At 42.0% G+C, this 22,860-nt stretch overlaps 3 protein-coding genes across 3 annotated transcripts; all 3 read left to right on the top strand.

The window, feature by feature from the left end:
- Nucleotides 1-344: 344 nt before the first annotated feature.
- Nucleotides 345-2,182, top strand: LOC120050511 (snRNA-activating protein complex subunit 4-like). The gene is made up of 2 exons (XM_038997105.1): nt 345-1,859; nt 1,964-2,182. Exons 1-2 carry the CDS (start codon nt 345-347, stop codon nt 2,057-2,059), a joined length of 1,611 nt encoding a protein of 536 aa, XP_038853033.1. The 3' UTR covers nt 2,060-2,182.
- Nucleotides 2,183-3,445: 1,263 nt separating this feature from the next.
- card9 (caspase recruitment domain family, member 9) lies at nt 3,446-9,252 on the top strand. The gene is made up of 11 exons (XM_039001308.1): nt 3,446-3,655; nt 3,913-4,050; nt 4,234-4,559; nt 4,772-4,951; nt 5,542-5,694; nt 6,031-6,156; nt 6,452-6,640; nt 7,115-7,160; nt 7,344-7,453; nt 7,763-7,836; nt 9,055-9,252. The coding sequence occupies exons 1-11, from the start codon at nt 3,457-3,459 to the stop codon at nt 9,155-9,157; spliced, it is 1,644 nt and encodes a 547-aa protein (XP_038857236.1). The 5' UTR covers nt 3,446-3,456; the 3' UTR covers nt 9,158-9,252.
- Nucleotides 9,253-12,366: 3,114 nt separating this feature from the next.
- On the top strand, nt 12,367-22,406 carry ccdc180 (coiled-coil domain containing 180). The gene is made up of 33 exons (XM_038997093.1): nt 12,367-12,426; nt 12,523-12,692; nt 12,912-13,000; nt 13,130-13,239; nt 13,441-13,569; nt 13,663-13,773; nt 13,857-13,952; nt 14,044-14,207; nt 14,389-14,508; nt 14,629-14,708; nt 15,205-15,293; nt 15,399-15,572; nt 15,697-15,812; nt 15,942-16,074; nt 16,536-16,720; nt 16,817-16,992; nt 17,097-17,277; nt 17,392-17,538; nt 17,638-17,782; nt 17,901-18,017; nt 18,148-18,243; nt 18,398-18,484; nt 18,678-18,867; nt 19,089-19,153; nt 19,387-19,673; nt 19,772-19,841; nt 19,998-20,142; nt 20,231-20,391; nt 20,793-20,930; nt 21,037-21,148; nt 21,233-21,338; nt 21,480-21,621; nt 21,757-22,406. Exons 1-33 carry the CDS (start codon nt 12,367-12,369, stop codon nt 21,889-21,891), a joined length of 4,326 nt encoding a protein of 1,441 aa, XP_038853021.1. The 3' UTR covers nt 21,892-22,406.
- Nucleotides 22,407-22,860: the final 454 nt, after the last annotated feature.

The following is a 22,860-nucleotide window of genomic DNA, read 5'->3' as shown; positions in this document are numbered from 1 at the left end:
AAGACCAGTGCACTACGTTCCTACGCGTTGAAGACAAAAAAAAATGTACTACAAAAGTTGAGAAACAAGGCTGAGGGGCAGTCACTTCCTTTTTCTGCATGCTCTCGCCACCAAAAATCACTTATTAATTAGCTAAGAGCTTCAGCACCCCGATCAGCGATGGTCAACTGCAAAGTATTTAAAAACAACAAATCTATTCGTTGATATTAAATGTATAATTTATTTTTATAATTGTTGTAATTACACCCATATGTGAATTATGTTTAACATAAATGACTCTTTACTTTATTCTAGCTTTATTGAAAAAAACAAAGCAACCGCATGGTCCCAGAACGGTAGCCAGTATGCTGAACCGGAAGGGAAACGAGCAGCAGAACAGCCAGCAACAGAACAGTCAACTTGTGAAGATGATCCCTCATACCTTTGTCATTGGACAGCCTGTAGTACAGTCCACCCCACATCCTACGGTCCCATTCACTCCAACTTCCAGACAACAACTCATGCCTTCTACACTTACCCAACCCGGACCCTCTACCCCCAGCCGACCCATACCTTCCACCCCCAGCCAACCTATAATCCCTGCTCCTGTCCAATCCTCAACCATAATAGACAGGGTGAATGTTCAGGTAAATGAGAATCTTTCAGCAAAGAAACGCAATCTCAAACCTACTGAGAAATCACAGGCCCCCAAAGAGGTTAAGGATGCTGCAATTGCTAAAAAGTCAGTGGAACAGTCGCCTAAACGCAAGAAAGCCCGTACGCAAAGTCCTCCCAAAGGAAACCTGGTTGGCCAACTTTCTAACATAATTCTGTCCCCTCCACAAACTGCCTGGGTCCTGACGCTCAATGGACTTGTGCCAATCAGTGGCATTGGCATTCAGATGACACCTCAGAATCTACCAGCAAATACTTTTGCACCTGCTTGTCCATCACCTGTTATTATCAACCAGCAAGTCCCTCTAACACTAAATGCTGTTGCAGCACAGGGCTCCTCCAATGTGACCCATGTCTGCCCATCTCCCTCTGCGTCATCCATAGCACAGGGAACTGCCTCCCCATCTGTTTTCTCCTCTCCCTCCACCTCCACTACCTTCATAAGCAACACTGCTCCAAGGATGACCAACCCAGTGAACAGCATGAGAATGACTAACCCAGCCCTGCAGACTGTGGCAACCACTGGTCCCCAGCTCAATGCAGTGTCACCTGTTCTCTCTGTTCCCATGAACAAGGTCGTCTCGGCTCCCATTAGACCACAGACTGGCCCGCCACAGGCTTTCGTCCTCAACGTCCCTCCAGGCTCTCTTCCGGCCTCATTCCCTCAGGGAGCCTTCCGAATCATGCAGCTTTACCCCCCTAAACGTGTCCCTCCACCCCGCAAGCCAGAAGTAATACAGTTTGATCCCAAGCTGATGTTCATGGAGGACCCGGCCAAAGTGAGCGAGTGGTTGAATGGCAAGAATGGAATTGCGCTTCCGGAGTTGGATGTCACTCTACCCTACCTTCCCCCCTTTGTCAGCAGCCTGAATACTCTGTCGAGTCTCCTGAAATGTAAAACGACATTGGCAATTAGTGCCATGCCTGTCCTGCGCCCAGAGGAGAAAGAGAACCAGGAAGAGGAGCAGCAGGTAGCGGCAATGCGGAGCCTCGTGGCAGAGCGTTTCATCCATAACCCGGGCTACCTCCTCCTGAAGGCTCGCTTCTTGTCTTGTTTCACCATGCCTGCTCTTCTGGCTACTATCAATCCAGTCAAATTATCCATGTCTCCCACCCCGGACCACAGTGATGTGGAGGAGGAACCTTTCAGGAACCGTCCAGGGATGCAGAACTGTACTTTGTATGAACAGCCAACAACACTCCAGGTGAGTTCAGTCTCAAACCAATCCTCCTTCATATGTTCGATACACTGCCTTTCTGTCCTCTTCTCTCACTGAACCGTCGAGCGGATCTTATGTTCTTTTCTCAGGCCCCTCTGCTAAGCACTGATGGAACAGGATCTCCTGCCACCTTCTTCTCCGGAATCACCACAAGAAATACAAGCTGTGACCAAGACATGGAGTAATTGGAATAGTTTTGGAATGTGTCATCTTATGGGTTAAACCAGGTTTTTGTGTTTAAAAGTTCTTGGCAATTTTGTTGTGATGTCACTGTCATAGGTGTTACTGGAAATAGAAGGTAGCTGTATTCTATGATGTCACTCAATACAGTATAGTTGCTGTTGAAATTGTACTTAATGAATGGTTCATATTTGTACTGGTTTTTGTTCATAATTGCACTATTTACAGTATGTATAAGAATAATTATGTTGACCTGTACATATTTTGTAATAAATCATTCTACTTGTTAATAAATGTGTATACATTGGATCTGCAGAGCACATTGGTCAGATCGACCCTCAACAACCATTATTTTTTTTGCAGACCACATAGTGGTCACCGAGGGTGACATTTTCATGGTGCATAATAGTTCAAATCTGTGCAGAAAATACTAGCTATAAAACTCATTATATTCTGTCAATGTACTTTATTTTTGGCCAGAAATGTCCTCAAAGGGGTGAACCTTGCCTGTGAATAAATGTTTATTAGCCAGGATGCAAAAGTTTATTAGCCTCAAACTAAGGATGCAAATATTTATTAGCCCAAAGGATTATGCAGTTTCCATGAGTGATGCAAAATTCTGGTAACTTTCCCAAAATCCTCAGGTTTTCCAGAAGTCCTGGTTGAAAGATTTTCAGAATCAAGACGGAATAAACAGGAAGTTGTGAATTCTCAAACCACGATTTCTGGAAAAGCTGGGACTTTTGGGAAAGTTACTGGAATTTTGCAACCCTGGTTAAATGGATTAATATTACATTGTGTATATAAACCAGTCAATACTCAAACAAATATTTATAAACAATATTCTCCCTGATGGGCGAGTAACCTGTTTTCTATATTATTTACAATAAATATATTGTACCTTAACTTTAGAAACTACAGTAATCAAGTCAGTGTAATACTGTTTCATCAGCAGAACAGTTTTTTTAACAAATGAGGGAAGGAAGTGATTGAGGTCATTGAGTCATTGTCTCACAGTCCTTAAACAAGAGGTGTGTACTACTGCCAATACTCTTATCACTCTAGTCACTCCATTATTTGGTGTTGGTTAATTGAGAATAAAAGAACATGTTGGTAGGTAGATTATTCACAACCACTCAAGAAGGCACTACTGTTGTCACACTGACAATTGCACATTATTTTCTTGAAGAGTTTGTCTCGGCACACTGTGGCACAAAATGGGGGAAATGAAAAAACTGAAATGACTTCTACAAAAAGGAACTTGACTCTTGCGTCATAAAATAGTATTTCCACATAACAGTTCCACATTTGGATTGGAACCACTTAACCATCAAGATTTTGCTCCCAGTTGATAAACCCTTAGTGAAGGAGTTGTTGAACGTACAGGGACACTGAGACAATCATGACTGACAGTCAGAGTGTGTCAGATATGGAGGATGAGCAGTGCTGGGTCCAGCTGGAGGATTACAGAATGCTGCTGACAAAGATCATTGAGCCGTCGCGAATCACTCCTTACCTGCGTCATTGTAAGGTGCTAAGCAGTGAGGATGAGGAGCAGATATTCAATGACCCCAGTCTGGTCATCCGCCAACGCAAAGTAGGTAAGGCACTGTCCTCTATTTCAGGTTATTGAGCAAACAAAGGGTCAAGTGTTACACTTTCTACTTTGAACTACAATAATTTGGTTGAATTCCAGGTTTGTATTGCAGGCACACTGCTTCTCAGAAGATTGCTATATATCAATTCAGGCATTAAGAGATGTGATAATCTGCTAAATAAATATGACCTGGAATGTGCCCACAATCTCCTGAAATTCATGTCAGTACCTTATTTATAAACCTCAGATCCATGTTCACAGGTGTACTATTGGATATTCTTCAAAGAACTGGACTCAAAGGCTATGTGACATTCCTCGAGAGCTTGGAGCTGGACTATCCTCGATTGTATCGCAAAATTACTGGCAAAGAACCTGCCCGGGTCTTTTCTGTACTAGTTGGTGAGTAGCTTTACAACATGACGTGTTTCTATAGACATGTTGTGTGTCTATCATGCAAGCTTGTAGATATTTGTGTAAGATATACTGTAGGTTGAATTTTTTGGCATGATCTTTCAAAGTGCTGGTGTCTATGACAATGGAATTGATCCTAAAAATAAAACATCCTGTCCTCTGACATCATAGACACGGTGGGTGAGTCAGGACTGACTCAGTTCTTGATGAGTGAGGTCACACGTCTGCAGAAGGGCCTGCAGGAAGAACGCCGGCGCAGACAAGAGGCCACTTGGGCTGCAGCCACGCAGGAGGACACCTTACGGCAGCAGCAGGTTAAGGAGAGGGAGCTGCGGAAGCAGCAGGAGCGCGTGCAGTGTATGAGGGAGGAGAGGGACCGGCAATGGGAGGTGGTATGCCACCTGAAGGACGAGAACTACAGCCTGATGCACAACGTAACCAAGCTGAGCGAAGAGAAGAATAGTGCACTCATGTCCAACCGGGATCTGCAGTTGGAGGTGAGATATGGGAGGGGGGGGGGGGGGGGGGGGGGGTTGCAGTTCTGGCAAACCCAAACACAACAACTTATGACAAAAGCAATAACTATTGGTTTACATTCAGTATAGAAAAACCTCTGTAGTCCGACCTGTGGAGACATTTGTTATAGAACAGCACAAAGTCAATCGGCAACAACGAAAACAGTTTTGATGGGGTTTTCATTGATCACTAGATAGAAAAGCTGAAGCACAGCCTGATGAATGCAGAGAGTGACTCGAAAATCCAACGCAAGCAAACTGTGAACCTGAAGAATGCCATTGAGGAGAGACCCAGTCAGGACATGATTTGGCAGCTCCAGAGACACAATGATCTGCTCACAGTGCGCATCCAGGAGCTGGAGAGCTCAGCTCAGGTACGTTGATCTCTTCTCAATCAGTTTCGGGGGGGGGGTTGCAGCTCTGGCAAACCCAAACACATCAACTTATGACCAAACCACTAACTATTGGTTTACATTTTAAGTATAGAAAGATCTCTGTAGCCAGACATGTTGAGACATTCATTATAGAACAGCACAAAGTCAGTCGACAACAATAAAATTTAAAAAAAATGGAATAACAGCTAGGAGTGGGATTTTGTTTGTGATCATTTCTCAGTACATGTTTAGATATGCAGTGAAATAAAAAGGACACTGCACTGCACTGGACACATTTTGAAATAATAGCTAGGAGTGGCATTTTGTGCACCACAAGAAAAATGTCCTCACAAATAAAGTGATTATTTGTGATGCAGAATTGTACCATTTTTACATTACTGAGCCAAGCCGAGCCAATTTGTGCTGGCTTGGTTAGGCATCCACTATAGTTTGTTGGAACTGTGCTCAAAAGGACAACATGAAAAAAAAATATGAGCCAGCACAGTTACTGTTCATGTCGGTACGGTAGTGTGAAAAATGTATTGGATTGAGTGAGTAGTGTAACAGGATTAATCTATATGTTCCAGCAGGGGACAGCTCCAGCCCCCTTGGATCAAGAGAAGCTGAGCACTGAGAGTCTGGAGGACTACAAGCAGCACTCTCAGGCTCAGCACCAGGAGCTGGTCAACAACATCTACAACCTACGCAGAGATCTGCACGATGCTGAGGCACTACGGAATCGGGTACACGGCCTGATGCACTGAGCACTGCTTAGGAATAGCTGTAGGACAAGACTACTAATTACATAGAATTTCGAAAATATAAGCTATTCAACTGCTCTTTCAACACAAGTGCAAGAGGAACAAAACATTCCAAACACAAATTATATTATTTCCTCAAAAATGATAATCTTGAGCATCAGGATGAATATATTTCCTTATTTTTGTAATCTGCCCAAGCTTGTTCCTCATTCATTGGAATAGCTGACTGTGCAAAGTTAAATTGTTCAAGTGGTGTCTTCCAATGTCACAAGTTATGGTGTTCCAATTGTAATATATAGGTTTGATTTTTTCTTGCAGTACTTGGAGGCGAAGGAGGTTCTTGAGTTGAAGTGCACAACATTAAAGAAAGATGCAAAAATGTATCGTGACCGAATGGAGGACATCCTGAAACAGATGGACGAGGTTATCAGGGAGAGAGACAAGGTGAACATGGTGTGATTTTAGGACTGTGATTCTTGGACCTCACTGTCTTGGGAAATCCTAACTTCCCCTTTACTTAGTCTCCAAATGACATCAAAGTGAAAATTCAACATCAGTGAAGGTTAGGATTCACCCCATACTGCTTATTTCTTTCATCCAGAAGAGGGGACTTCTATTTGCTAAAAATTAAAGAGTTGACTATCTGTGTGGTTGTGATCAGAAGCTCATCCGCACCATTGCCATTTGTTTCATATAAACCATTACAGCAAAGCAAACCAAAGCTTTTGTTTTGCGGTAGGCCATCGCCTCTCGAGAGGAGTACCACCAGGAGAATTCACGGTGCCTCCAGGAGAAGGACCAGTACCGGAAGAAGATTCGGGAGCTGGGTGAGCGCTGTGATGAGCTGCAGGTCCAGTTGTTCCGGACTGAGGCAGAGGTTATGGCTCTACAGACCAGGCTTCACATTAACACCTGCTCCCCACATGATGTGAGAATGGATTCCACCAACCACTTCCATTTAGATCTGTCTTTTAACTCAAACATAAAATATGTCATCAGAATCACTGAACTGGCATTGCTAGCTTTTCAGATTCTATCTTAATTTGCCTTTGTTTCTGTTTTTTTATGTTTATAAAGGATAGCGTAGGATATCCTATTGATTTTGGAAATGTATTTATATTGATTTATGGTTTCCCTCTCAGATGTCAGACTTTGAGAATGGTTCCTTGCTGATATTGTAAATGTAATTTGCTTCCTGATTTACAACAAATGTTGTCCATGCAGTATTATTGTGTTTGCAATGTTCAGGGATCTGAATAATTCTACTTCTACTTTTGACCTCTCTGTGTTTCCTCTATTACAAAATGACCTGCAATGATCCATCCACTTTGGCAGCTCGTGTTTTCTTGTCTCTGCAACCCACTTTATTGAGTGTTCTCTTTCTGTATGTTCTCTGCAACAGAAAAGCCAGACCAGTGAGGAAGACTGCAGAGATACATTAACCGAAGGCAAGAAGTCTATGACAAGTGACAAATAATCGCAAAAAAAAAAATATTCAACAATGATCAGAAAAGTTATACTTTTTGTGTTCATGGTAATCATAAGCTTAGCTTGATATTTGATTTCACCATGCTTTTTGAACTCCCAGCATTCTATGTTGTTAACTACATTTAAAAAAATCTTTATCACAGCTAGTAGTGGGGACCTGCAATGTCAGACATCAGGGGAGTATGATGTGTGCATTGCTTTGCAAGTCCACCCGTTGTGTGCAGAAGGGTCCCCGGAGGATAATATCTCAGGAGTAAGTACCTTCAATTGTTTCTCTTGACTAGTTCACATGTGTCTGGCCTGGGGTTGTGAGGTTTTCTTATTATAAGCCACTTGTTATAGTAGTAACATCAACTTGAACCTCAATTATCTGCATTGAACACACTTCACATAATAAGCCACTTGTTATAGTAGTAACATCAACTGAACCTCAATTATCTGCATTGAACACACTTCACATTTTAGCCCCTAGAAAAACATATTTCAGTTTAAAAAGGAAAATAATATGAAGTTTATGGTTACTGTGTATTGTATATGTATTTTGCTTTGCTCCACGTGACAGGAAAGGGCTTTATCAGAGGATGAGCCCTCAGACTGCCGCAAGCCCAGAGAGAGGTGTAACTTCTACTACAGAAGGTTGGCAAGTTTATATATTTTAGAGAACACCACATAAGGACATTTACTGAAAATGCAGTATCTGTATTTTGTCATAAATTGTCTCTATAGGGGTAAAACTGCTATGCCCTGCAATGGGTTATGTATGGGAGTGATGTAAAGTGACTTTTGTGCTGCTTGGGTTATCCTGTTCTGTGTATAAAAAAAAAATATATATATATATACTGTACACACGCTACCGTTCAAAAGTTTGGGGTCACTTAGAAATGTCCTTGTTTTTGAAAGAAAAGCAAAAAAAATTGTCAGAGTTGCAAAGAAAAATCCATATCTCAGACTGGCTAATAAAAAGAGAAGATTAAGATGGGCAAAATAACACAGACACTGGACAGAGGAACTCTGCCTAGAAGGCCAGCATCCCAGAGTCACCTCTTCACTGTTGACGTTGAGACTGGTGTTTTGCGAGTACTATTTAATGAAGCTGCCAGTTTAGGACTTGTGAGACGTCTGTTTCTCAAACTAGACACTCTAATGTACTTGTCCTCTTGCTCAGTTGTGCACCGGGGCCTCCCACTCCTCTTTCTATCCTGGTTAGAACCAGTTTGTGCGGTTCTGTGAAGGGAGTAGTACACAGCGTTGTACGAGATCTTTAGTTTCTTGGCAATTTCTCACATGAAATAGCCTTCATTTCTCAGAACAAGAATAGACTGACGAATGTCAGAAGGAAGTTATTTATTTCTGGCCATTTTGAGCCTGTAATCGAACCCACAAATACTGTTGCTCCAGATACTCAACTATTCTAAAGAATGACAGTTTTATTGCTTCTTTAATCCAGATACTCAACTATTCTAAATAAGGACAGTTTTATTGCTTCTTTAATCAGAACAACAGTTTTCAGTTGTGCTAACATAATTGCAAAAGGGTTTTCTAATGATAAATTAGCCTTTTAAAATGATCAACTTGGATTAGCTAACACAATGTGCCATTGGAACACAGGAGTGATGGTTGCTGATAATGGGCCTCTGTACACCTATGTAGGTATTCCTTTAAAAATCTGCCGTTTCCAGCTACAATAGTCATTTACAATGTTAACAATGTCTCCACTGTATTTCTGATCATATTTGATGTTATTTTAATGGACAAAAAAATGTGCTTTTCTTTAAAAAACAAGGATATTTCTAAGTGACCCCAAACTTTTGAACGGTAGTATATATATATAATGATTTCATTCCTTAACAACAGGAAACGTGCCCTTAGGAGGTCAAAGGCCACATGCAAGGAATGCAAACCTTGTGTCCTGGACAACAGCAGTGGAAGTGACAACACTGACACGGATGGGATGTGACTGAGTGGGGGGGGGCAGGGCAGAGGAGTGGCTGGGGGACATGGCAAGGTCCTTCAGAAACATAGACTAGTCTACTTTCCTTAACAAAAATATTAGAATTATTAAATCAATTGAAATAATAATTTTGTTGAAATGATGTAGAGCACCAGTCAAAAGATTGGACACCTATTCATTCAAGGGTTTTTCTTTATATTTACTATTTTCTACATTGTAGAATAATAGTGAAAACATCAAAACTATGAAATAACACATATGGAATCATGTAGTAAGCAAAAAAGTGTTAAACAAATCAAAATATATTCTTCAAAGCAGCCACCCTTTGCCTTGATGACAGCTTTGTACACACTTGGCATTCTCTCAACCAGCTTCACCTGGAATGCTTTTCCAACAGTCTTGAAGGAGTTCCCACATATGCTGAGCACTTGTTGGCTGCTTTTCCTTCACCCTGCGGTCCAACTCATCCCAAACCATCTCAATTGGGTGATTGTGGAGGCCAGGTCATCTGATGCAGCACTCCATCACTCTCCGTCTTGGTCAAATAGCCCTTAAACAGCCTGGAGGTGTGTTGGGTCATTGTCCACTAAGCGCAAACTAGATGAGATAGAGTATCGCTGCAGAATGCTGCGGTAGCCATGCTGGTTAAGTGTGCCTTGAATTCTAAATAAATCACTGACATTGTCACCAGCAAAGCACCACCACACCTCCTCCATGCGTCACGGTGGGAACCACACACGCGGAGAGCATCTGTTCACCTACTCTGCATCTCACAAAGACACAGTAGTTGGAACCAAAAATCTCAAATTTGGACTCATCAGACCAAAGGACAGATTTCCACCAGTCTAATGTCCATTGCTCGTGTTTTTTGGCAAGCAAGTCTCTTCTTCTTATTGGTGTCCTTTAATAGTGGTTTCTTTGCAGGAATTTGACCATGAAGGCCTGATTCACGCATTCTCCTCTGAACAGTTAATGTTGAGATGTGTCTGTTACTTGAACTCTGTGAAGCTTTTATTTGAGCTGCAATTTATGAGGCTGGTAACTCTAATGAACTTATCCTCTTCAGCAGAGGTAACTCTGGGGCCTCCTTTCCAGTAGCAGTCCTCATGAGGGCCAGTTTCATCATAGCGCTTGATGGTTTTTGCGACTGCACTTGAAGAAACTTTCAAAGTTTTCCAGATTGACTGACCTTCATGTCTTAAAGTAATAATGGACTGTTTGCTTATTTGAGCTGTTCTTGCCATAATATGGACTTGGTCTTTTACCAAATAGGGCTATCTTCTGTATACCACCCCTACCTTGTCACAACACAATTGATTGGCTCAAACACATTAAGAAGGAAAGAAATTCCACAAATGAACTTTTATCAAGGCACACCTGTTAATTGAAATGCGTTCCAGGTGACTACCTCATGAAGCTGGTTGAGAGAATGCTAAGAGTGTGTAAAGCTGACATCAAGGCAAAGGGTGGCTACTTTGAAGAATCTCAAATATAAAATATGTTTTGTTTAACACTTTTTTGGTTACTATATGATTCAGTAGGTGTTATTTCATAGATTTGAATTCTTCACTATTTTCCTACAATGTAGAAAATAGTCAAAATAAAGAAAAACCCTTGAATGAGTAGGTGTGTCCAAACTTTTGAATGGTACTGTATATATTTACTCTTTGTATTGCAATTTCTAATAAAATTGCAATATTTTGAACTGTGACTGCATGATGAATGTGTTTATGTATGCAAGTTACTTGTACCAGAGACGGTATAGAAGCCTTCCTCTAATAACTTTGCTTGTACTTCTTAATAATGTGCATTTTTGTCATGCAAAAGCAGAGGAAAGTGGATAATGTAGCTAGTACGAAAGGCAAAGAAAGTTGGTGTTTTCACTAGTTACTACAGCCACAAAGTCAAAATTAGCTATTTTGTAAAAATTCAAGAAAACCTTACATTTACTTTTCATTTAAGGTTAGGCATAAGGTTAGCAGTGTGGTTAAGGTTAGGATTCATTTTTGTTCTAAAATCATATTTTAAGATGATACATTTTTGAAATGGGAGTGGTTTAGACTTGTGTCTGTGGTAACTAGTGACGACCGTAAAGAGGGGCGGCAGATAGCCTAGCGTTTTTAAGAGCGTTGGGCCAGTAACCGAATGGTAGCTAATTCGAATCCCCGAGCCAACTAGGTGAAAAATCTGTCAATGTGCTCTTGAGCAAAGCATTTAACCCTAATTGCTCCTGTAAATCGCTCTGGATGAGAGGTGTTGCTAAATGACTAAAATGTCAATATAAAATGTAAGTCAAACTACAATTTGTATAGAATTATTTGGTGAAGAGGCGTTTGCACTAAATGCGCAAAGTGTTTGGTATTTATGGACCCGAACGGTTGCAATGTTTGCATCATTGGTTTGAATTTTGTGTCACGGAATTAAACATTTTCACAAACGTTACATCAAAGACAGTACAGTATGAAGATAGGAAGAAACTGCTTCTCCAATAGAAATCCCCGATCCCTTTTGTAGGGGACGTCATGGCGACTTTGGCTAGCTAAGCGCATGCGTAGAATGACGTCATCGGGTCTCTCTCACCAAACTTCGCTTGTTGCAGGCCTTCAATATAATAAAATTATTTTTGAGGAAAATGAAAACGGGTCAGTTTGTAACTTTCACAAGGTTGAAGTAATAACATGTTCAACTACTTATGACATTGTCTCGAATCTAGGATGTGCCTTCAGATTTTGAGAAAATGAACAGCTAAGGAAGAATTTTTCACATCTCTTATTGATTTCTCAACCCCCAAAGCCCAGTCTGGTCTGCTTAAGCGTTCCTGGAAGTCTCTCGATGTTGCGTCTCTGGGTTTATAAACTCTGTGTTTACTTGTTACAAACGAACCCGAGAAAGCTTCGAGGATCTGTTGTCATAGCGACGAATGGACGCTCTGCCTGGCTCAGATGGAATCGTGAGTTCGCATCCTAGCTAAACTCAATCGAACTTGAGCTAGTAACGTGATAGCCAAATAAGTATTAACTCTATTATATAGCTAAAATAGAACACAATGTATTGTCATGCAATGTATATTTTCAACTATGGCTAGGCTTGGCGCTTGAGCTGTTTTGCAAAGTAACGTTACTGAAGTAGAAAATAACGTTAGCTAACGTTACAGTAGCTGCTTGATTACATTGCATGTTTAGAGGTAAGCTACGCAAAACTCCTGTCTCGACATTATGGCTGAGACTCGTGTCATTCCAAGTGGGAAAGTCTACCGCCAGATGTTTGACGCCCAGGTAGGCTATAGGTTGTTTATTGATATAAAATGCTTTAAAAGTTTCGTAGTGTCTATGTTGTTGCACGTTAATGCCACGCATCAATTTTATCCTCAGGTTCAGCTGTCAAGGTCTCTACATGATACTCGGAGGAAACGTGAGACTAATGAAGGATTCTTACCAAGGGACAACCCTCCTCTTAGTAGGGACACAGACACTGGTCTGCAGCAGCAGATTAGAACTCTTCAGGCTGAAACCCACCAATGCTCAGAGGAAATGGCTGTTAGGTACAGGCACTATGGAATACAAGTTGCATCCCTCATACATACTCAGAACACATTCCCCACTGGGCACAGATGTAAATTCTATGCCTAATTTAAATTACATTGAAACAACATAGTTTCAACCAGTGTGTGCCCAGTGGTTCATCGCGTATTGTCAATTTGTAATATTAATGTACTTTTGAAGGGTGTGTGAGTCTTGTCTGACCCTGTTTGACACCACAGGGACCAACTGTTCTCAGGCATCAAGCATTGCCAGACGAGTGAGGAGCAGCTTGTTGAGGAGGAGATCCGTGGACTACCTGATCATGTTGGCAAGTAGCATACCAAAGTTTTGCAGGCTTAAACATTGTAAGAGGGTGGGTGATTAGTGATGGTAGGCGAATGCAGACTTGTGCTTGTTTTGCCTGAGGTTATTGATCCCTTCCGTCTTATCTCCGCAGTGGCAGAAAAGCCAGGGTCAGACATCATTGACCGCCTGATGGAGAAAAAGCAGAGGAACCACCTAGAGGCTGTGGGACAGTTGTACAGGGACCTTTCTGTGCTCAGTGTGGTAGGCACCTCATATTCACTACGGTACCAAGTTTGAGTTTATATATTGAAGCAGTCATATGCATAGTATAATAAAAAAAAAGTGAGTTACTGTAAGTTAGTACAATACAATTTTGAGGTATTCAATGTAATGGCTTGGTAATTATAATTATTACTATAATTCTAGTAGTTTAGAAGTGACACAATGCCTTATTGCTCGCAGGAGTATGAGACATTATTCAGGCAAACTGGGCAAGAGGTGCTGCACCAACTCTCAGTGTATGATGGCAATGTGGAGAGACAAATGCAGAGGATTGAAAATATTTCTGATTTGGAGAAGTTCACCTTACAGGTCAGAATAGCCTTAAATGGCTTCTCTTTTCATGACATCAATAGAATAAATAACCAACAACAACAATTTGAATTGTCACAACTTCTCTTACAGGGACTTCATGAGTTCTGGGATACAGTGAAACAAGAGTCAGTGATTAGGAGGAAGTGGATAAAGGATCTGGATGATACCCTGGCTAAGTATGAGTCTGACAGAACAGCCATGGTGAGTCTTATACAACAGTACTATAAATTATCACTATGTAAATTACTTGATATTGTTCTTGACATTGTTCTATTGATGTCCAGATTGCAGCATTGCTGAGAAAATACACAGGGAAACTGGAAAAAATCTGCTACGTAATGCCTTCGGATATCCACCGACTGATCAATAGAGAAGCCATGGTAGGATGTTCTTGGTGCATTATCATCAAGGTAGTGTAGAAATGACACTAACTGCAGTGCACGGAGACACTCATGTCGCCTCCCTCCGCAGATGATAAACCAGGCTATTCTAGCAAATAGACGAGCAGTGGCCAAGCTCTACCTGAACCTGATGGAGAATGATCTACAGAAGGAGGTATTCCAACGACTCAGATGGGAGGACAAACTGCAAGACTGGAAGAGCTTTAAGGTCCTTGGTGTGGTCAGCAGGTTCAAGTAGGTTGTTTCTTCAGTGTTCGACAAATTAATTAATCTCTTCCATGGAACTTCTAGTAGGCTATTCTGTCTTTAACTTTGACTACCAAAAACAGTCTGCCTCCTTATATTTGAGTTGTGGTAATTAGTGGTGTCATAATTCTTGGTTAACTTCTAAATCCCATCAACTTTTTGGCATTAGAGATTTCATGGGAAGCCCTCCAATCCAGTGTCCCAAGGACGTACAAGCTATTCTGGACACCATGAGTGCAGCACAGCAATCTTTTAGAGAAAGACGCATCAACATTCTTCAGTCACTCACGTGAGTGAGCAGGCAATTTCCCGTTGTTATGAGACGAGTCAGTGTGTCACACTTAGTTAGGGATACATTAGACAGATATGACGACAATGATTGATTCATTGTGTCTGGGTTTATTTGTAGTGCCATGATACCTCCAAGATGTTCAAAGACTCTAATCGCTGAGTGGTATAACTCTTTGTCATCTGTCAACGAGCAAATTGGTGAGCAAATCCTTATTCTATACTGTCTTAATATTATGTTTATATACAAGTTTATATGCATGTTCTGTGTTTTACATTTCTATGTTTCCTCAGATTGTATGCACATTGAATCAATGAGGAAGCTACATTCCTATTATGAAAATACCTGGCAAGAATGCCTAGCTGAGGTAGAACAAGTCAAGGTACATATCGGTCATGTTTTTCTTTTCCACCTTTTAGATCATCTTATTTAAAGCCCATCTTGGGACTGATTCTGGAAATTAGCACGAGCTAAGGCATGATGGTGCAATGCACCTGACTCTTGATAATTAATTTTGTCAATGTTTTAATTGTATCTGCCCCTATAAAATCAATTATTATTATATTATCTTTGAATTATAAATATTTCTCATTTAATTTGCTAATCCGGAAATGTACCCTGTAACCATGCCAAAGTCACATTTTCCTTTCCATTGGTTTACTTAGAAAGAGATTACTACATATGGGGTTTCTCCAGAAGAGATCCAGGATACTGTTCATTCTGAGTTCCTGCCTCTGATTGGGAAATGCCAGAGCCAGACCGAGGAGCACCTTGCCACCATGGATGTAAGTCCTGCGAAAAGAGAAAGACAACAACAGCACTGTATTTTTTATTCATCCTGTTAAAGGTTGGTGTTCTGTAATGCCCTGACTTTCCGTCTCTTACCCCAGAGAGCGTTTGAGTCTTTGGCCAAGAGAGCTGCTGTGCTAAGTAAGTCACTTTTCAAATTCACACGTGGGGCATCTCACCTGTGGGAGGTGCACAGTGCCGGGCTGCAGAGGAGGGAGCAGCAGCTGCAAGACCAGCTGGACGAGGTGCGCTACAGTCAGGAGCATGAAATCCAGGTGAGCCTCATTCCCAGTTCCAACCACCAGCCCCCCCCCAGCACTGCCCTGCCACCACAAGGACCAAGGATACTGATAGCAGAACAAGGTCCCCTGATAACTCCCACTGCTGTCTGTTTTCCAGAAGAAGGAGGCTCATCTTGATGTTATGTTGGACAGACTGAGACAGGAGAGCACTGAAGAGGCACTCAAAATCACACTGGAGAAGACTCTACACTCCCTGGATGAAATAAAACTTGTGTAGGCTACTATTGTCTGTTTTTCCAGAAATATAATAGTATTTCTCTACAGAAGGAGTTTTTTCCGAGTCTGGTCTCAACTTCACATGCAGACTAGGCGTTTCCTACAGCTGTTGTATGATTTCCGTAGATACATGCACTTCTACAAAGAAGAGGTGGATACAGTGGAGAGTTATCCTGCCATGGTCTTGGAGGAGCTGCACTCTTACAGCTTTGCTGTCAGTCGATTCTTCAACGTCAAGGAGCTATATACCGGTAGTCAGGTACGGTTTTAAGATGTAAAGCAAGCCACTATTACTATAAAGATTAGCCTTGTACAGACTATTTGTTAATCACTTTAAGGGTCTATCTTTTAACCACAGGACTCTGAGGAACTTTGCTCCCTTTATCCTGTCATAAATCTTGGTGAGTTGGATATTGTCCTTTAGCAGCAGTCAATTTCATTGCTGTGACATTACTTCAGGATCCTATGTATGAGCAAACGTTTGTGTGATGTTGGATCAATAGATTTAAGTGGGAGGGCCAGTGTGAAGAGGACAAGACAGACCACTGTACAGGGAAGGAAACGTTGTCCGGGAGGATTCCAGAAAAGTCCAAATCCAGCACATTCATCCTTTGATGAATTTGACACTGAGGTTCAAATCCATGCAAAAACACAAACTGCTACTTTTATTTTACCATGGCAGTGTAGGCATGGAATATAAATTGTTTCTCCTTGCTGTAGGATGTCATTGATTCCCATCGGGAGTTTCTTGACTCTCAGTCCAGTGAGACATTCTGCACCTCTAAAGGCAATGTGTACAACGGTCAGAGCTTTGTCTCTCAATGGGACACGGAGCAGGATTCCATTCCATCTGAGATGGAGTTGGTTGTGTTCCCCAGAAGTCTTCTTGCGGATCTACAAAAAGAGTACAGGCCTGGATAAAACCATTTATCTGTAGTACAAGTCATTATTTACTGTTGAAGGAGAGCCTCTTTCTGAACAATGTCCCTCTTTCCTCGTAGTATACGTCTGTTGTTTTTCAATCACCTCGAAGAGAGATATCAGACTGCTCTGACCAACACTATGAATATTGTGGCAGCCAAGAAGGAAGCACTGAAGTCAGAGCAGGACCTCCGACTGCACCTCCACCAACCACGGGCTAAGAGAATCGAGGTGGACATCCACAATGTCCGTGCTGGTGAGAAGATTAACCCATCTCACCTTCCAAATCCACTCTAAATAAACAGTCCTCCCAGTAGTTTACTGTAAATTAATGTACATTTGTCTGTCTTCCCTCTTTAGCGGAACTGGTACTGCACAGAGATCGTGTGGATAGGCACTGTAAAGGCATCTTGCAGGCCCTTGGCAACTGCCGAACGGACTTCCACGAACTCCAGATTCGACAGCACAAACTGACTGAGGACTTCAGATCCCAGATTTACAGCATGGAGGATGTCTTTACCTATGCCACCAAGTCAGACGTGTAAGGACATTTGTGGTTATCTAACAAAACGTTTAGAACATCCATTTACGTGCAGTAATGATGATTTTTTTGTTGATCTTTTTCTCTTTGTCAATTGCTCATCTCTGTCCTCAGGCTGGTTGGACTATGTGGTACGCTGCAATCCAATTTGGAGAGCCACATGAACATCATTCAGGCATCACAGAGAAACTTCAGACAGACTCTGGAGTCCAAGCTGGATGGCCTAAGAGAGACCAACGTCCAGTTAATCAAATCCTTTAAGTAGGAGTTGTTCCTCTATCCTGAGTTGTTCCTCTATACTTTTTTAATAGGGTGTCAAAGTACGGATTATTTGGTAAAGGATGGCCTTTATGCCTGCAGGCTGTTCTCAGATGGAGGGAACTTCACACCCAAAGAGATAGAGGCGCATCACAAACGGATTGAGAAAATGGTTAAACGTATCGACACCAACGATGAGGCCATAATGCTGGATATGGAGGGGACAGAGTCCAAGTGTCTGGAGCTGGTATGAACTTTAACTAAGCCCAAAGAAAAGTCACATTACATTTGTTTTGACCCAGATTATTTCAGTGTTACATATTTGTGCTGAGATTTGCCATACCAATGTTGCATTTACCCCTTAGGCGAAGGATGTGATAAACAGATTTGAGGAGAAATTCCACTTTTTGACAGTGGATTTGAAGTTTCTGGAGAAAATACAAGGAATGCTAACAAATACACAGGTTCAGATAAAAACAGAGGTACATTATTATATCTGGTCTTCCCGCCTCTCATGATATCTCTCGTTTACCGTCTTGCATCCCTCTCTTGCCATTACTCACATCTTAACATACACCCACAGGTCAAAATGTGTCTGCTTCTATTTTACAGGCAACAAAGAGCAACATGCAAAATAAGAAAATCAACAGCCTCCTGACAGAGTTAAAAACTATGGTAGATACTTGTGCCAGAAGCAGTCCAGAAAAGGTACTAAACTCAATCCAAATATGTGCTGATTGATTTATATTTTTCTCTTGTAAAAGACTACTAGACAGAGCATAGCACATTATTTTTTCGCATCAATAACAGCATATTTGTACAAATTGTCCTAATATATGTTCATTCATTTTTCCTCTTGTAGACAGTGACGACAGATGATGTTTTCACTTTTACGTGGTCTATAATAGAGGAATTGAGGGCACGATGCCATTATCTTGAATGCTTTTTGGTAAGTGTGTTGCAATGGGTATAAAGACTTCTCTATAAACATACATAAAGACAGCTTACCCAAAAACACATTGTTATATGAGAAATAGACTGTAGCGGATTTTACTATGTTGTTGTTGATCCATAGTTTTTATTGTTGCATTGACCATGACTGAGGTCCAGCTAGGGTTTAATGCCGTGTGTTTTGTGTGCAGAACCCTTCCATGGCAGTACTGATGCCTGAATGCCCTCTCCAGGGGGCCTTCGGTGTAGCAGCACGCCCCAAGTCCCGCAAGTCAGCAAGCCCTGCCATAGACGGTCTGCTCCAGCCCAGCCGCATGGGGGTGTCCTTCATGGATGATGTGGCCGTGGGGGTCATCAGGGGACTGCTGAGGTCAGAGAGAAGCTCACACAGCCTCTAATAATACAATCGGTAACTCTGTTTATAAGGCCATAGAGAATCATGTTCATACAGACAGTATCCAGTTAGGAAAGCGGCTGTCAGAACTCCCTGGTCAAAGACGAGATGTATTAGGTCCAAATAGGCCAATTTAATGACTGATCTTTTACATGAGAAATGCAGTGAAAAGGAGTACTGACATTCTCTGATGATTCCTCAGGCTAAGCAAGCCTAAAGTCACCCAGGAAGCCAATTCAGAGTCGACAGAGAGGGTCTCAGCAGCAGTCACAGGTACCAGCCATGTTGGCTTACAATGATGTCACCCACTTCAGAGGAAGGATGGAATTAAATCTAGCCAATAAGAACTAGCCTGGTGCCCAGACTCTGAGCAATATTGCTGTTTGTACTTAGCTATACTAACGTACTATGTGGTCTGTCTGGCTCCAAGGCTAGCCAAGAACAAATGCAAAAGTCATGCTGATTCCAGTAAGATGTAATGTTTTGTCCCTCTGTACTCTTTGTAGTCAGGTTGTCGTCTCCTATTGGGCAGAGGTCAGGGGATTCTGCCGAATCTGTCAGTGCACAAAGGTCAGAGGGAACCTTTTCTGTGTCGTTATCACTGGAGCACAATCATGCAGAAATCACTTGTAGCAACAGTAGAGTTACTGTATAGCTTAGTTTTCCTGGTCAGTTTACATGGAGACCTAAGCACTCTCATCTATTTATTTTATAGTGTGAAGAGGTTTTCTAAACCCACTCGCTTTGACAAGAGATTCCAGGTGTTTGGTCTCAAACCAGAGACACATGGCGTGTGAGTAGTCCTTAATAGCACAGCAGCATGCCTTACTGAGATCAATGCTTTGCAGATCAAAACTGATTTAAATTCTCTCACACCTGTCATTCTTTCAGAACTGCCTTCAAAACTTTGATAACCAGCATTCTTTGGAAGACCAATGATATTCTTCTCCTGGTTGCTGAGGTAACAGCTCATTCGTTATAATCTGCAGTTAAACCCAATATTGCCATGTGTCATTTGATCCTATGTTATTTGTAGTAAAGTCTAATATTCCCAATTATCACAATCTTCCCAATGTTAATTGCCAGTAACACTAATTTAATTGTGTGTGGCGATCAGGAGTTCTATAAGAAGAAGGAACGCCGGCCTGTCACAAGGCCTCAGTACCTCCAGGAGACGTTTGAACAATGTGCTGAGGAGATTAACAAAAGGCTGCTCGTCTACCAGAGCCAAACTCAGGACTACCACAACAATTGTCTGCAAGGTTAGCATTTCCATCAATTGGGTACAGTTGAGGCACATTTTCTCCCCCTTCCTCTCCATCCTGTCACGTGTTCCCTGACTTTGGACAGAATTCCGACAGCAGCTGAAAGACATTGAGGAGGGTCTTTCCAAGGTGCCAGGGGTGCTCATCTCTAACCTGGGAGAACAACACCTGGGGAGCCTGAGCCAGGACACGGACAACATCCGTCAACAGCTAGGCATCACTCTGCATGAGAGCGAGGGGAGAAAGGTACTGTCGCCTTGTTTAAATGTCTTTCCTTGAGGAAATCTCTGATCTGACAAAGGAAGATTGGTGAAAGCCATGGGCTGGATTCAATCCGTATCGCCAAAGGTCCGCGTTAAAATTTAAAGGCAATTTCCGATTGAGCCTACATATGCAGTATTTACAGTGAATACAGTCTCTGTGACCGCGGGAACATTGTCTTTAACTATCAATCGCGCTATAAAGCGGACCTTCAGCGCGGATTGAATAGAGCCACCTTTAAATCTATTCACTCAAAAATCTGTAATTATCTCAAGGGAGGAAAGATGCATTATAAAATATATTCCAACGGGGGTGGGGGGGGATCAGACGTACTAGTGAATCTCCTGGTGTGGAAAAGCATTCATGTCTGTAACTTGTCCTTTCAGAAAAAGCACAGTGGCAAGCTGAGTGTGCGTCTGAGCCATCCTGCTTGTGAGAAAGAGCTGGAGGCCTTGAATCGTGCTGAAGAGGAGAGACAAAGAGAGCTGACCAATGCCATCACGAACACTCTGCAAGAGCTACAAGTAAGCACTGACCATATCCACATCTGTTTTCACCTTATCAGCAGTAGGGAGTTGGCAATTTGGTGGCTGTGAGTCTCATGGATGCACATCATTTTGTGGATTTCAGGCATGTGTGAGGAAACATGGGGAGGAGTTTGTGAGAGCACTCACCTCTCTGACAGAGAACCTGCTGTTCCAGATGGACAACCTCCTGACCGTAGATGAGGTCCAAGTTGGCCGTAAGTCTCCATCCATCCTCGCAAGCCTTGCTGATTTAAAAGTCAAAATAACAGCCTTATGTTTGATCTGATCTGGAATTGTAGAAGCTGAAATGAAGAGTGAAAATGTCACCACTCTAATTCGCCGAAAACAAGCTGGTATTCCGCTAGAGGAGAAGCAAAGTGCACATCTAATACAGCGAGGCAGCAGGTAAACCAGTCTGGCAGTGAAAAGCACAATATGATGGTACAGTAAAGACTGTAGTAATATTTTCATATTGTGCACCTCTTTAAATAAATATGATTAATACAGTCCTGGAAACGTAACCATATATGACATTTTATGTGGTAGAACGTGGCCAGGAATCTCTTACTTTGGATACAGTACTGATGATCCAGTGGAGCAACCATGCAAGAAAACAGCCTCCATCACCACTGCAAAGACCACCTTAGGCCACCTGAGAGCAGTGGAGGCCCGTGAATCTATGTACCAGGTAGGAGGCCAAGGCATTAACCTCAGACATGTAAGCAGACACACACAGAGGCTAGCTATAATACATAATATGACATATTAGAATGTTCAATTAAATAGGATGTTGTAATGTGTGTGTTTGGTTTGGGGCCCACAGTGCTATGAGCAGCGGTACAGGGAGGAGCTGGCCCGGGCCGTGCAGGAGAGCCAGGTCCAGAGGACGGAGGTGCAGTGCTGGGAGGAACACTGGAGAGGCTTACTGAACACTCTGACCCAGCTCAACGCTGAGTGAGCACCTAGCAACCCCGTACCAGAGCTCACCGTTTTCTACAGCAGGACTAGACTAGATTCAAATGAGATTTCCAGTGACAAATAAATTCATGGTTTGCATTTTTCTTTCTCTTTCTGCCACTAAGGGATTGAACTGCTTCGGCAAAATTGTGTATGTGTGACTAATATTTTATAAAACGTTATATTCATCATGATTGGCTATAAAACACAATATTCAATACACAGAGCGTAGATTTTTGTTAATTCTGGCCGGGATTTAATCAGATCGCAGATTGTAGTCTATGGCTTTTAAAGGCAATGTTCGGTAAATGCTGTATATGTCAGATCAATCTGAAATTACCTTAAAAACTGCATTTTCGACTGTCCAGTGCGCTGTGCTATGGATAGAATCCCGGACTAACTCTTTACAATGAATGCAACTTTGTTGTTGTTATACATTATTTTTTATTTCAAGTGTTGTGGTCTTCATGATTCTACATGAAGAAATGGTTAAAACGTCCAATGTAGCCATTTCTTATGCCATCATCAAATAATTTCTGGGTAACAATTTAAAGTACCTTGCTGAGATTGTTTTCAATTAAAATGGTCAAAAAGAAATAGAAAATTAGATGTTGTTGGCAGAGAGGTTTGGAACTCTTCTTATTGGTCTATTCCAGGGGTATGTGCCATACAGGATTTTGATCTAACTAGGCACCACACCAGACCAACTGAGCTAATTGATCAGTTCAGTGATTGACTAAATTCAACACACCTGGTCTTCCAGGTCAGTTAAATAAAAAACATGAAGTGCTTGCACACTCCATACCATGGTTACCTACCCCTGGTCTATTATCTAATTTACCGCATGGTGATGTCACCATGGAAGGCCAAAACATCAGCGGTCTAAGGAACTGCATCGCAGTGCTTGAGACGTCACTACAGATCCGGGTTCGATTCTTGGCCGCGACCGAGAGACCTGCGGCGCACAATT

Source organism: Salvelinus namaycush, chromosome 1, assembly GCF_016432855.1.
Source record: "Salvelinus namaycush isolate Seneca chromosome 1, SaNama_1.0, whole genome shotgun sequence".
NCBI classification, from domain to species: Eukaryota; Metazoa; Chordata; class Actinopteri; order Salmoniformes; family Salmonidae; genus Salvelinus; species Salvelinus namaycush.
Note: the sequence above shows the minus strand (reverse complement) of the source record. Positions and strands in the feature narration are given on the sequence as shown.

What these genes read in the sequence shown, in the direction of transcription:
- LOC120050511 (XM_038997105.1), top strand. Translation starts at nt 345, where the DNA reads ATGCTGAACCGGAAGGGAAACGAGCAGCAGAACAGCCAGCAACAGAAC. An exon ending in AACAGCCAACAACACTCCAG is followed by an intron (nt 1,860 to 1,963) that starts GTGAGTTCAGTC and finishes TTCTTTTCTCAG; the next exon opens with GCCCCTCTGCTAAGCACTGA.
- card9 (XM_039001308.1), top strand. Translation starts at nt 3,457, where the DNA reads ATGACTGACAGTCAGAGTGTGTCAGATATGGAGGATGAGCAGTGCTGG. An exon ending in CATCCGCCAACGCAAAGTAG is followed by an intron (nt 3,656 to 3,912) that starts GTAAGGCACTGT and finishes CCATGTTCACAG; the next exon opens with GTGTACTATTGGATATTCTT. An exon ending in TTATCAGGGAGAGAGACAAG is followed by an intron (nt 6,157 to 6,451) that starts GTGAACATGGTG and finishes GTTTTGCGGTAG; the next exon opens with GCCATCGCCTCTCGAGAGGA.
- ccdc180 (XM_038997093.1), top strand. Translation starts at nt 12,367, where the DNA reads ATGGCTGAGACTCGTGTCATTCCAAGTGGGAAAGTCTACCGCCAGATG. An exon ending in AGCACCTTGCCACCATGGAT is followed by an intron (nt 15,294 to 15,398) that starts GTAAGTCCTGCG and finishes CTCTTACCCCAG; the next exon opens with AGAGCGTTTGAGTCTTTGGC. An exon ending in TATGCCACCAAGTCAGACGT is followed by an intron (nt 17,278 to 17,391) that starts GTAAGGACATTT and finishes CTCTGTCCTCAG; the next exon opens with GCTGGTTGGACTATGTGGTA.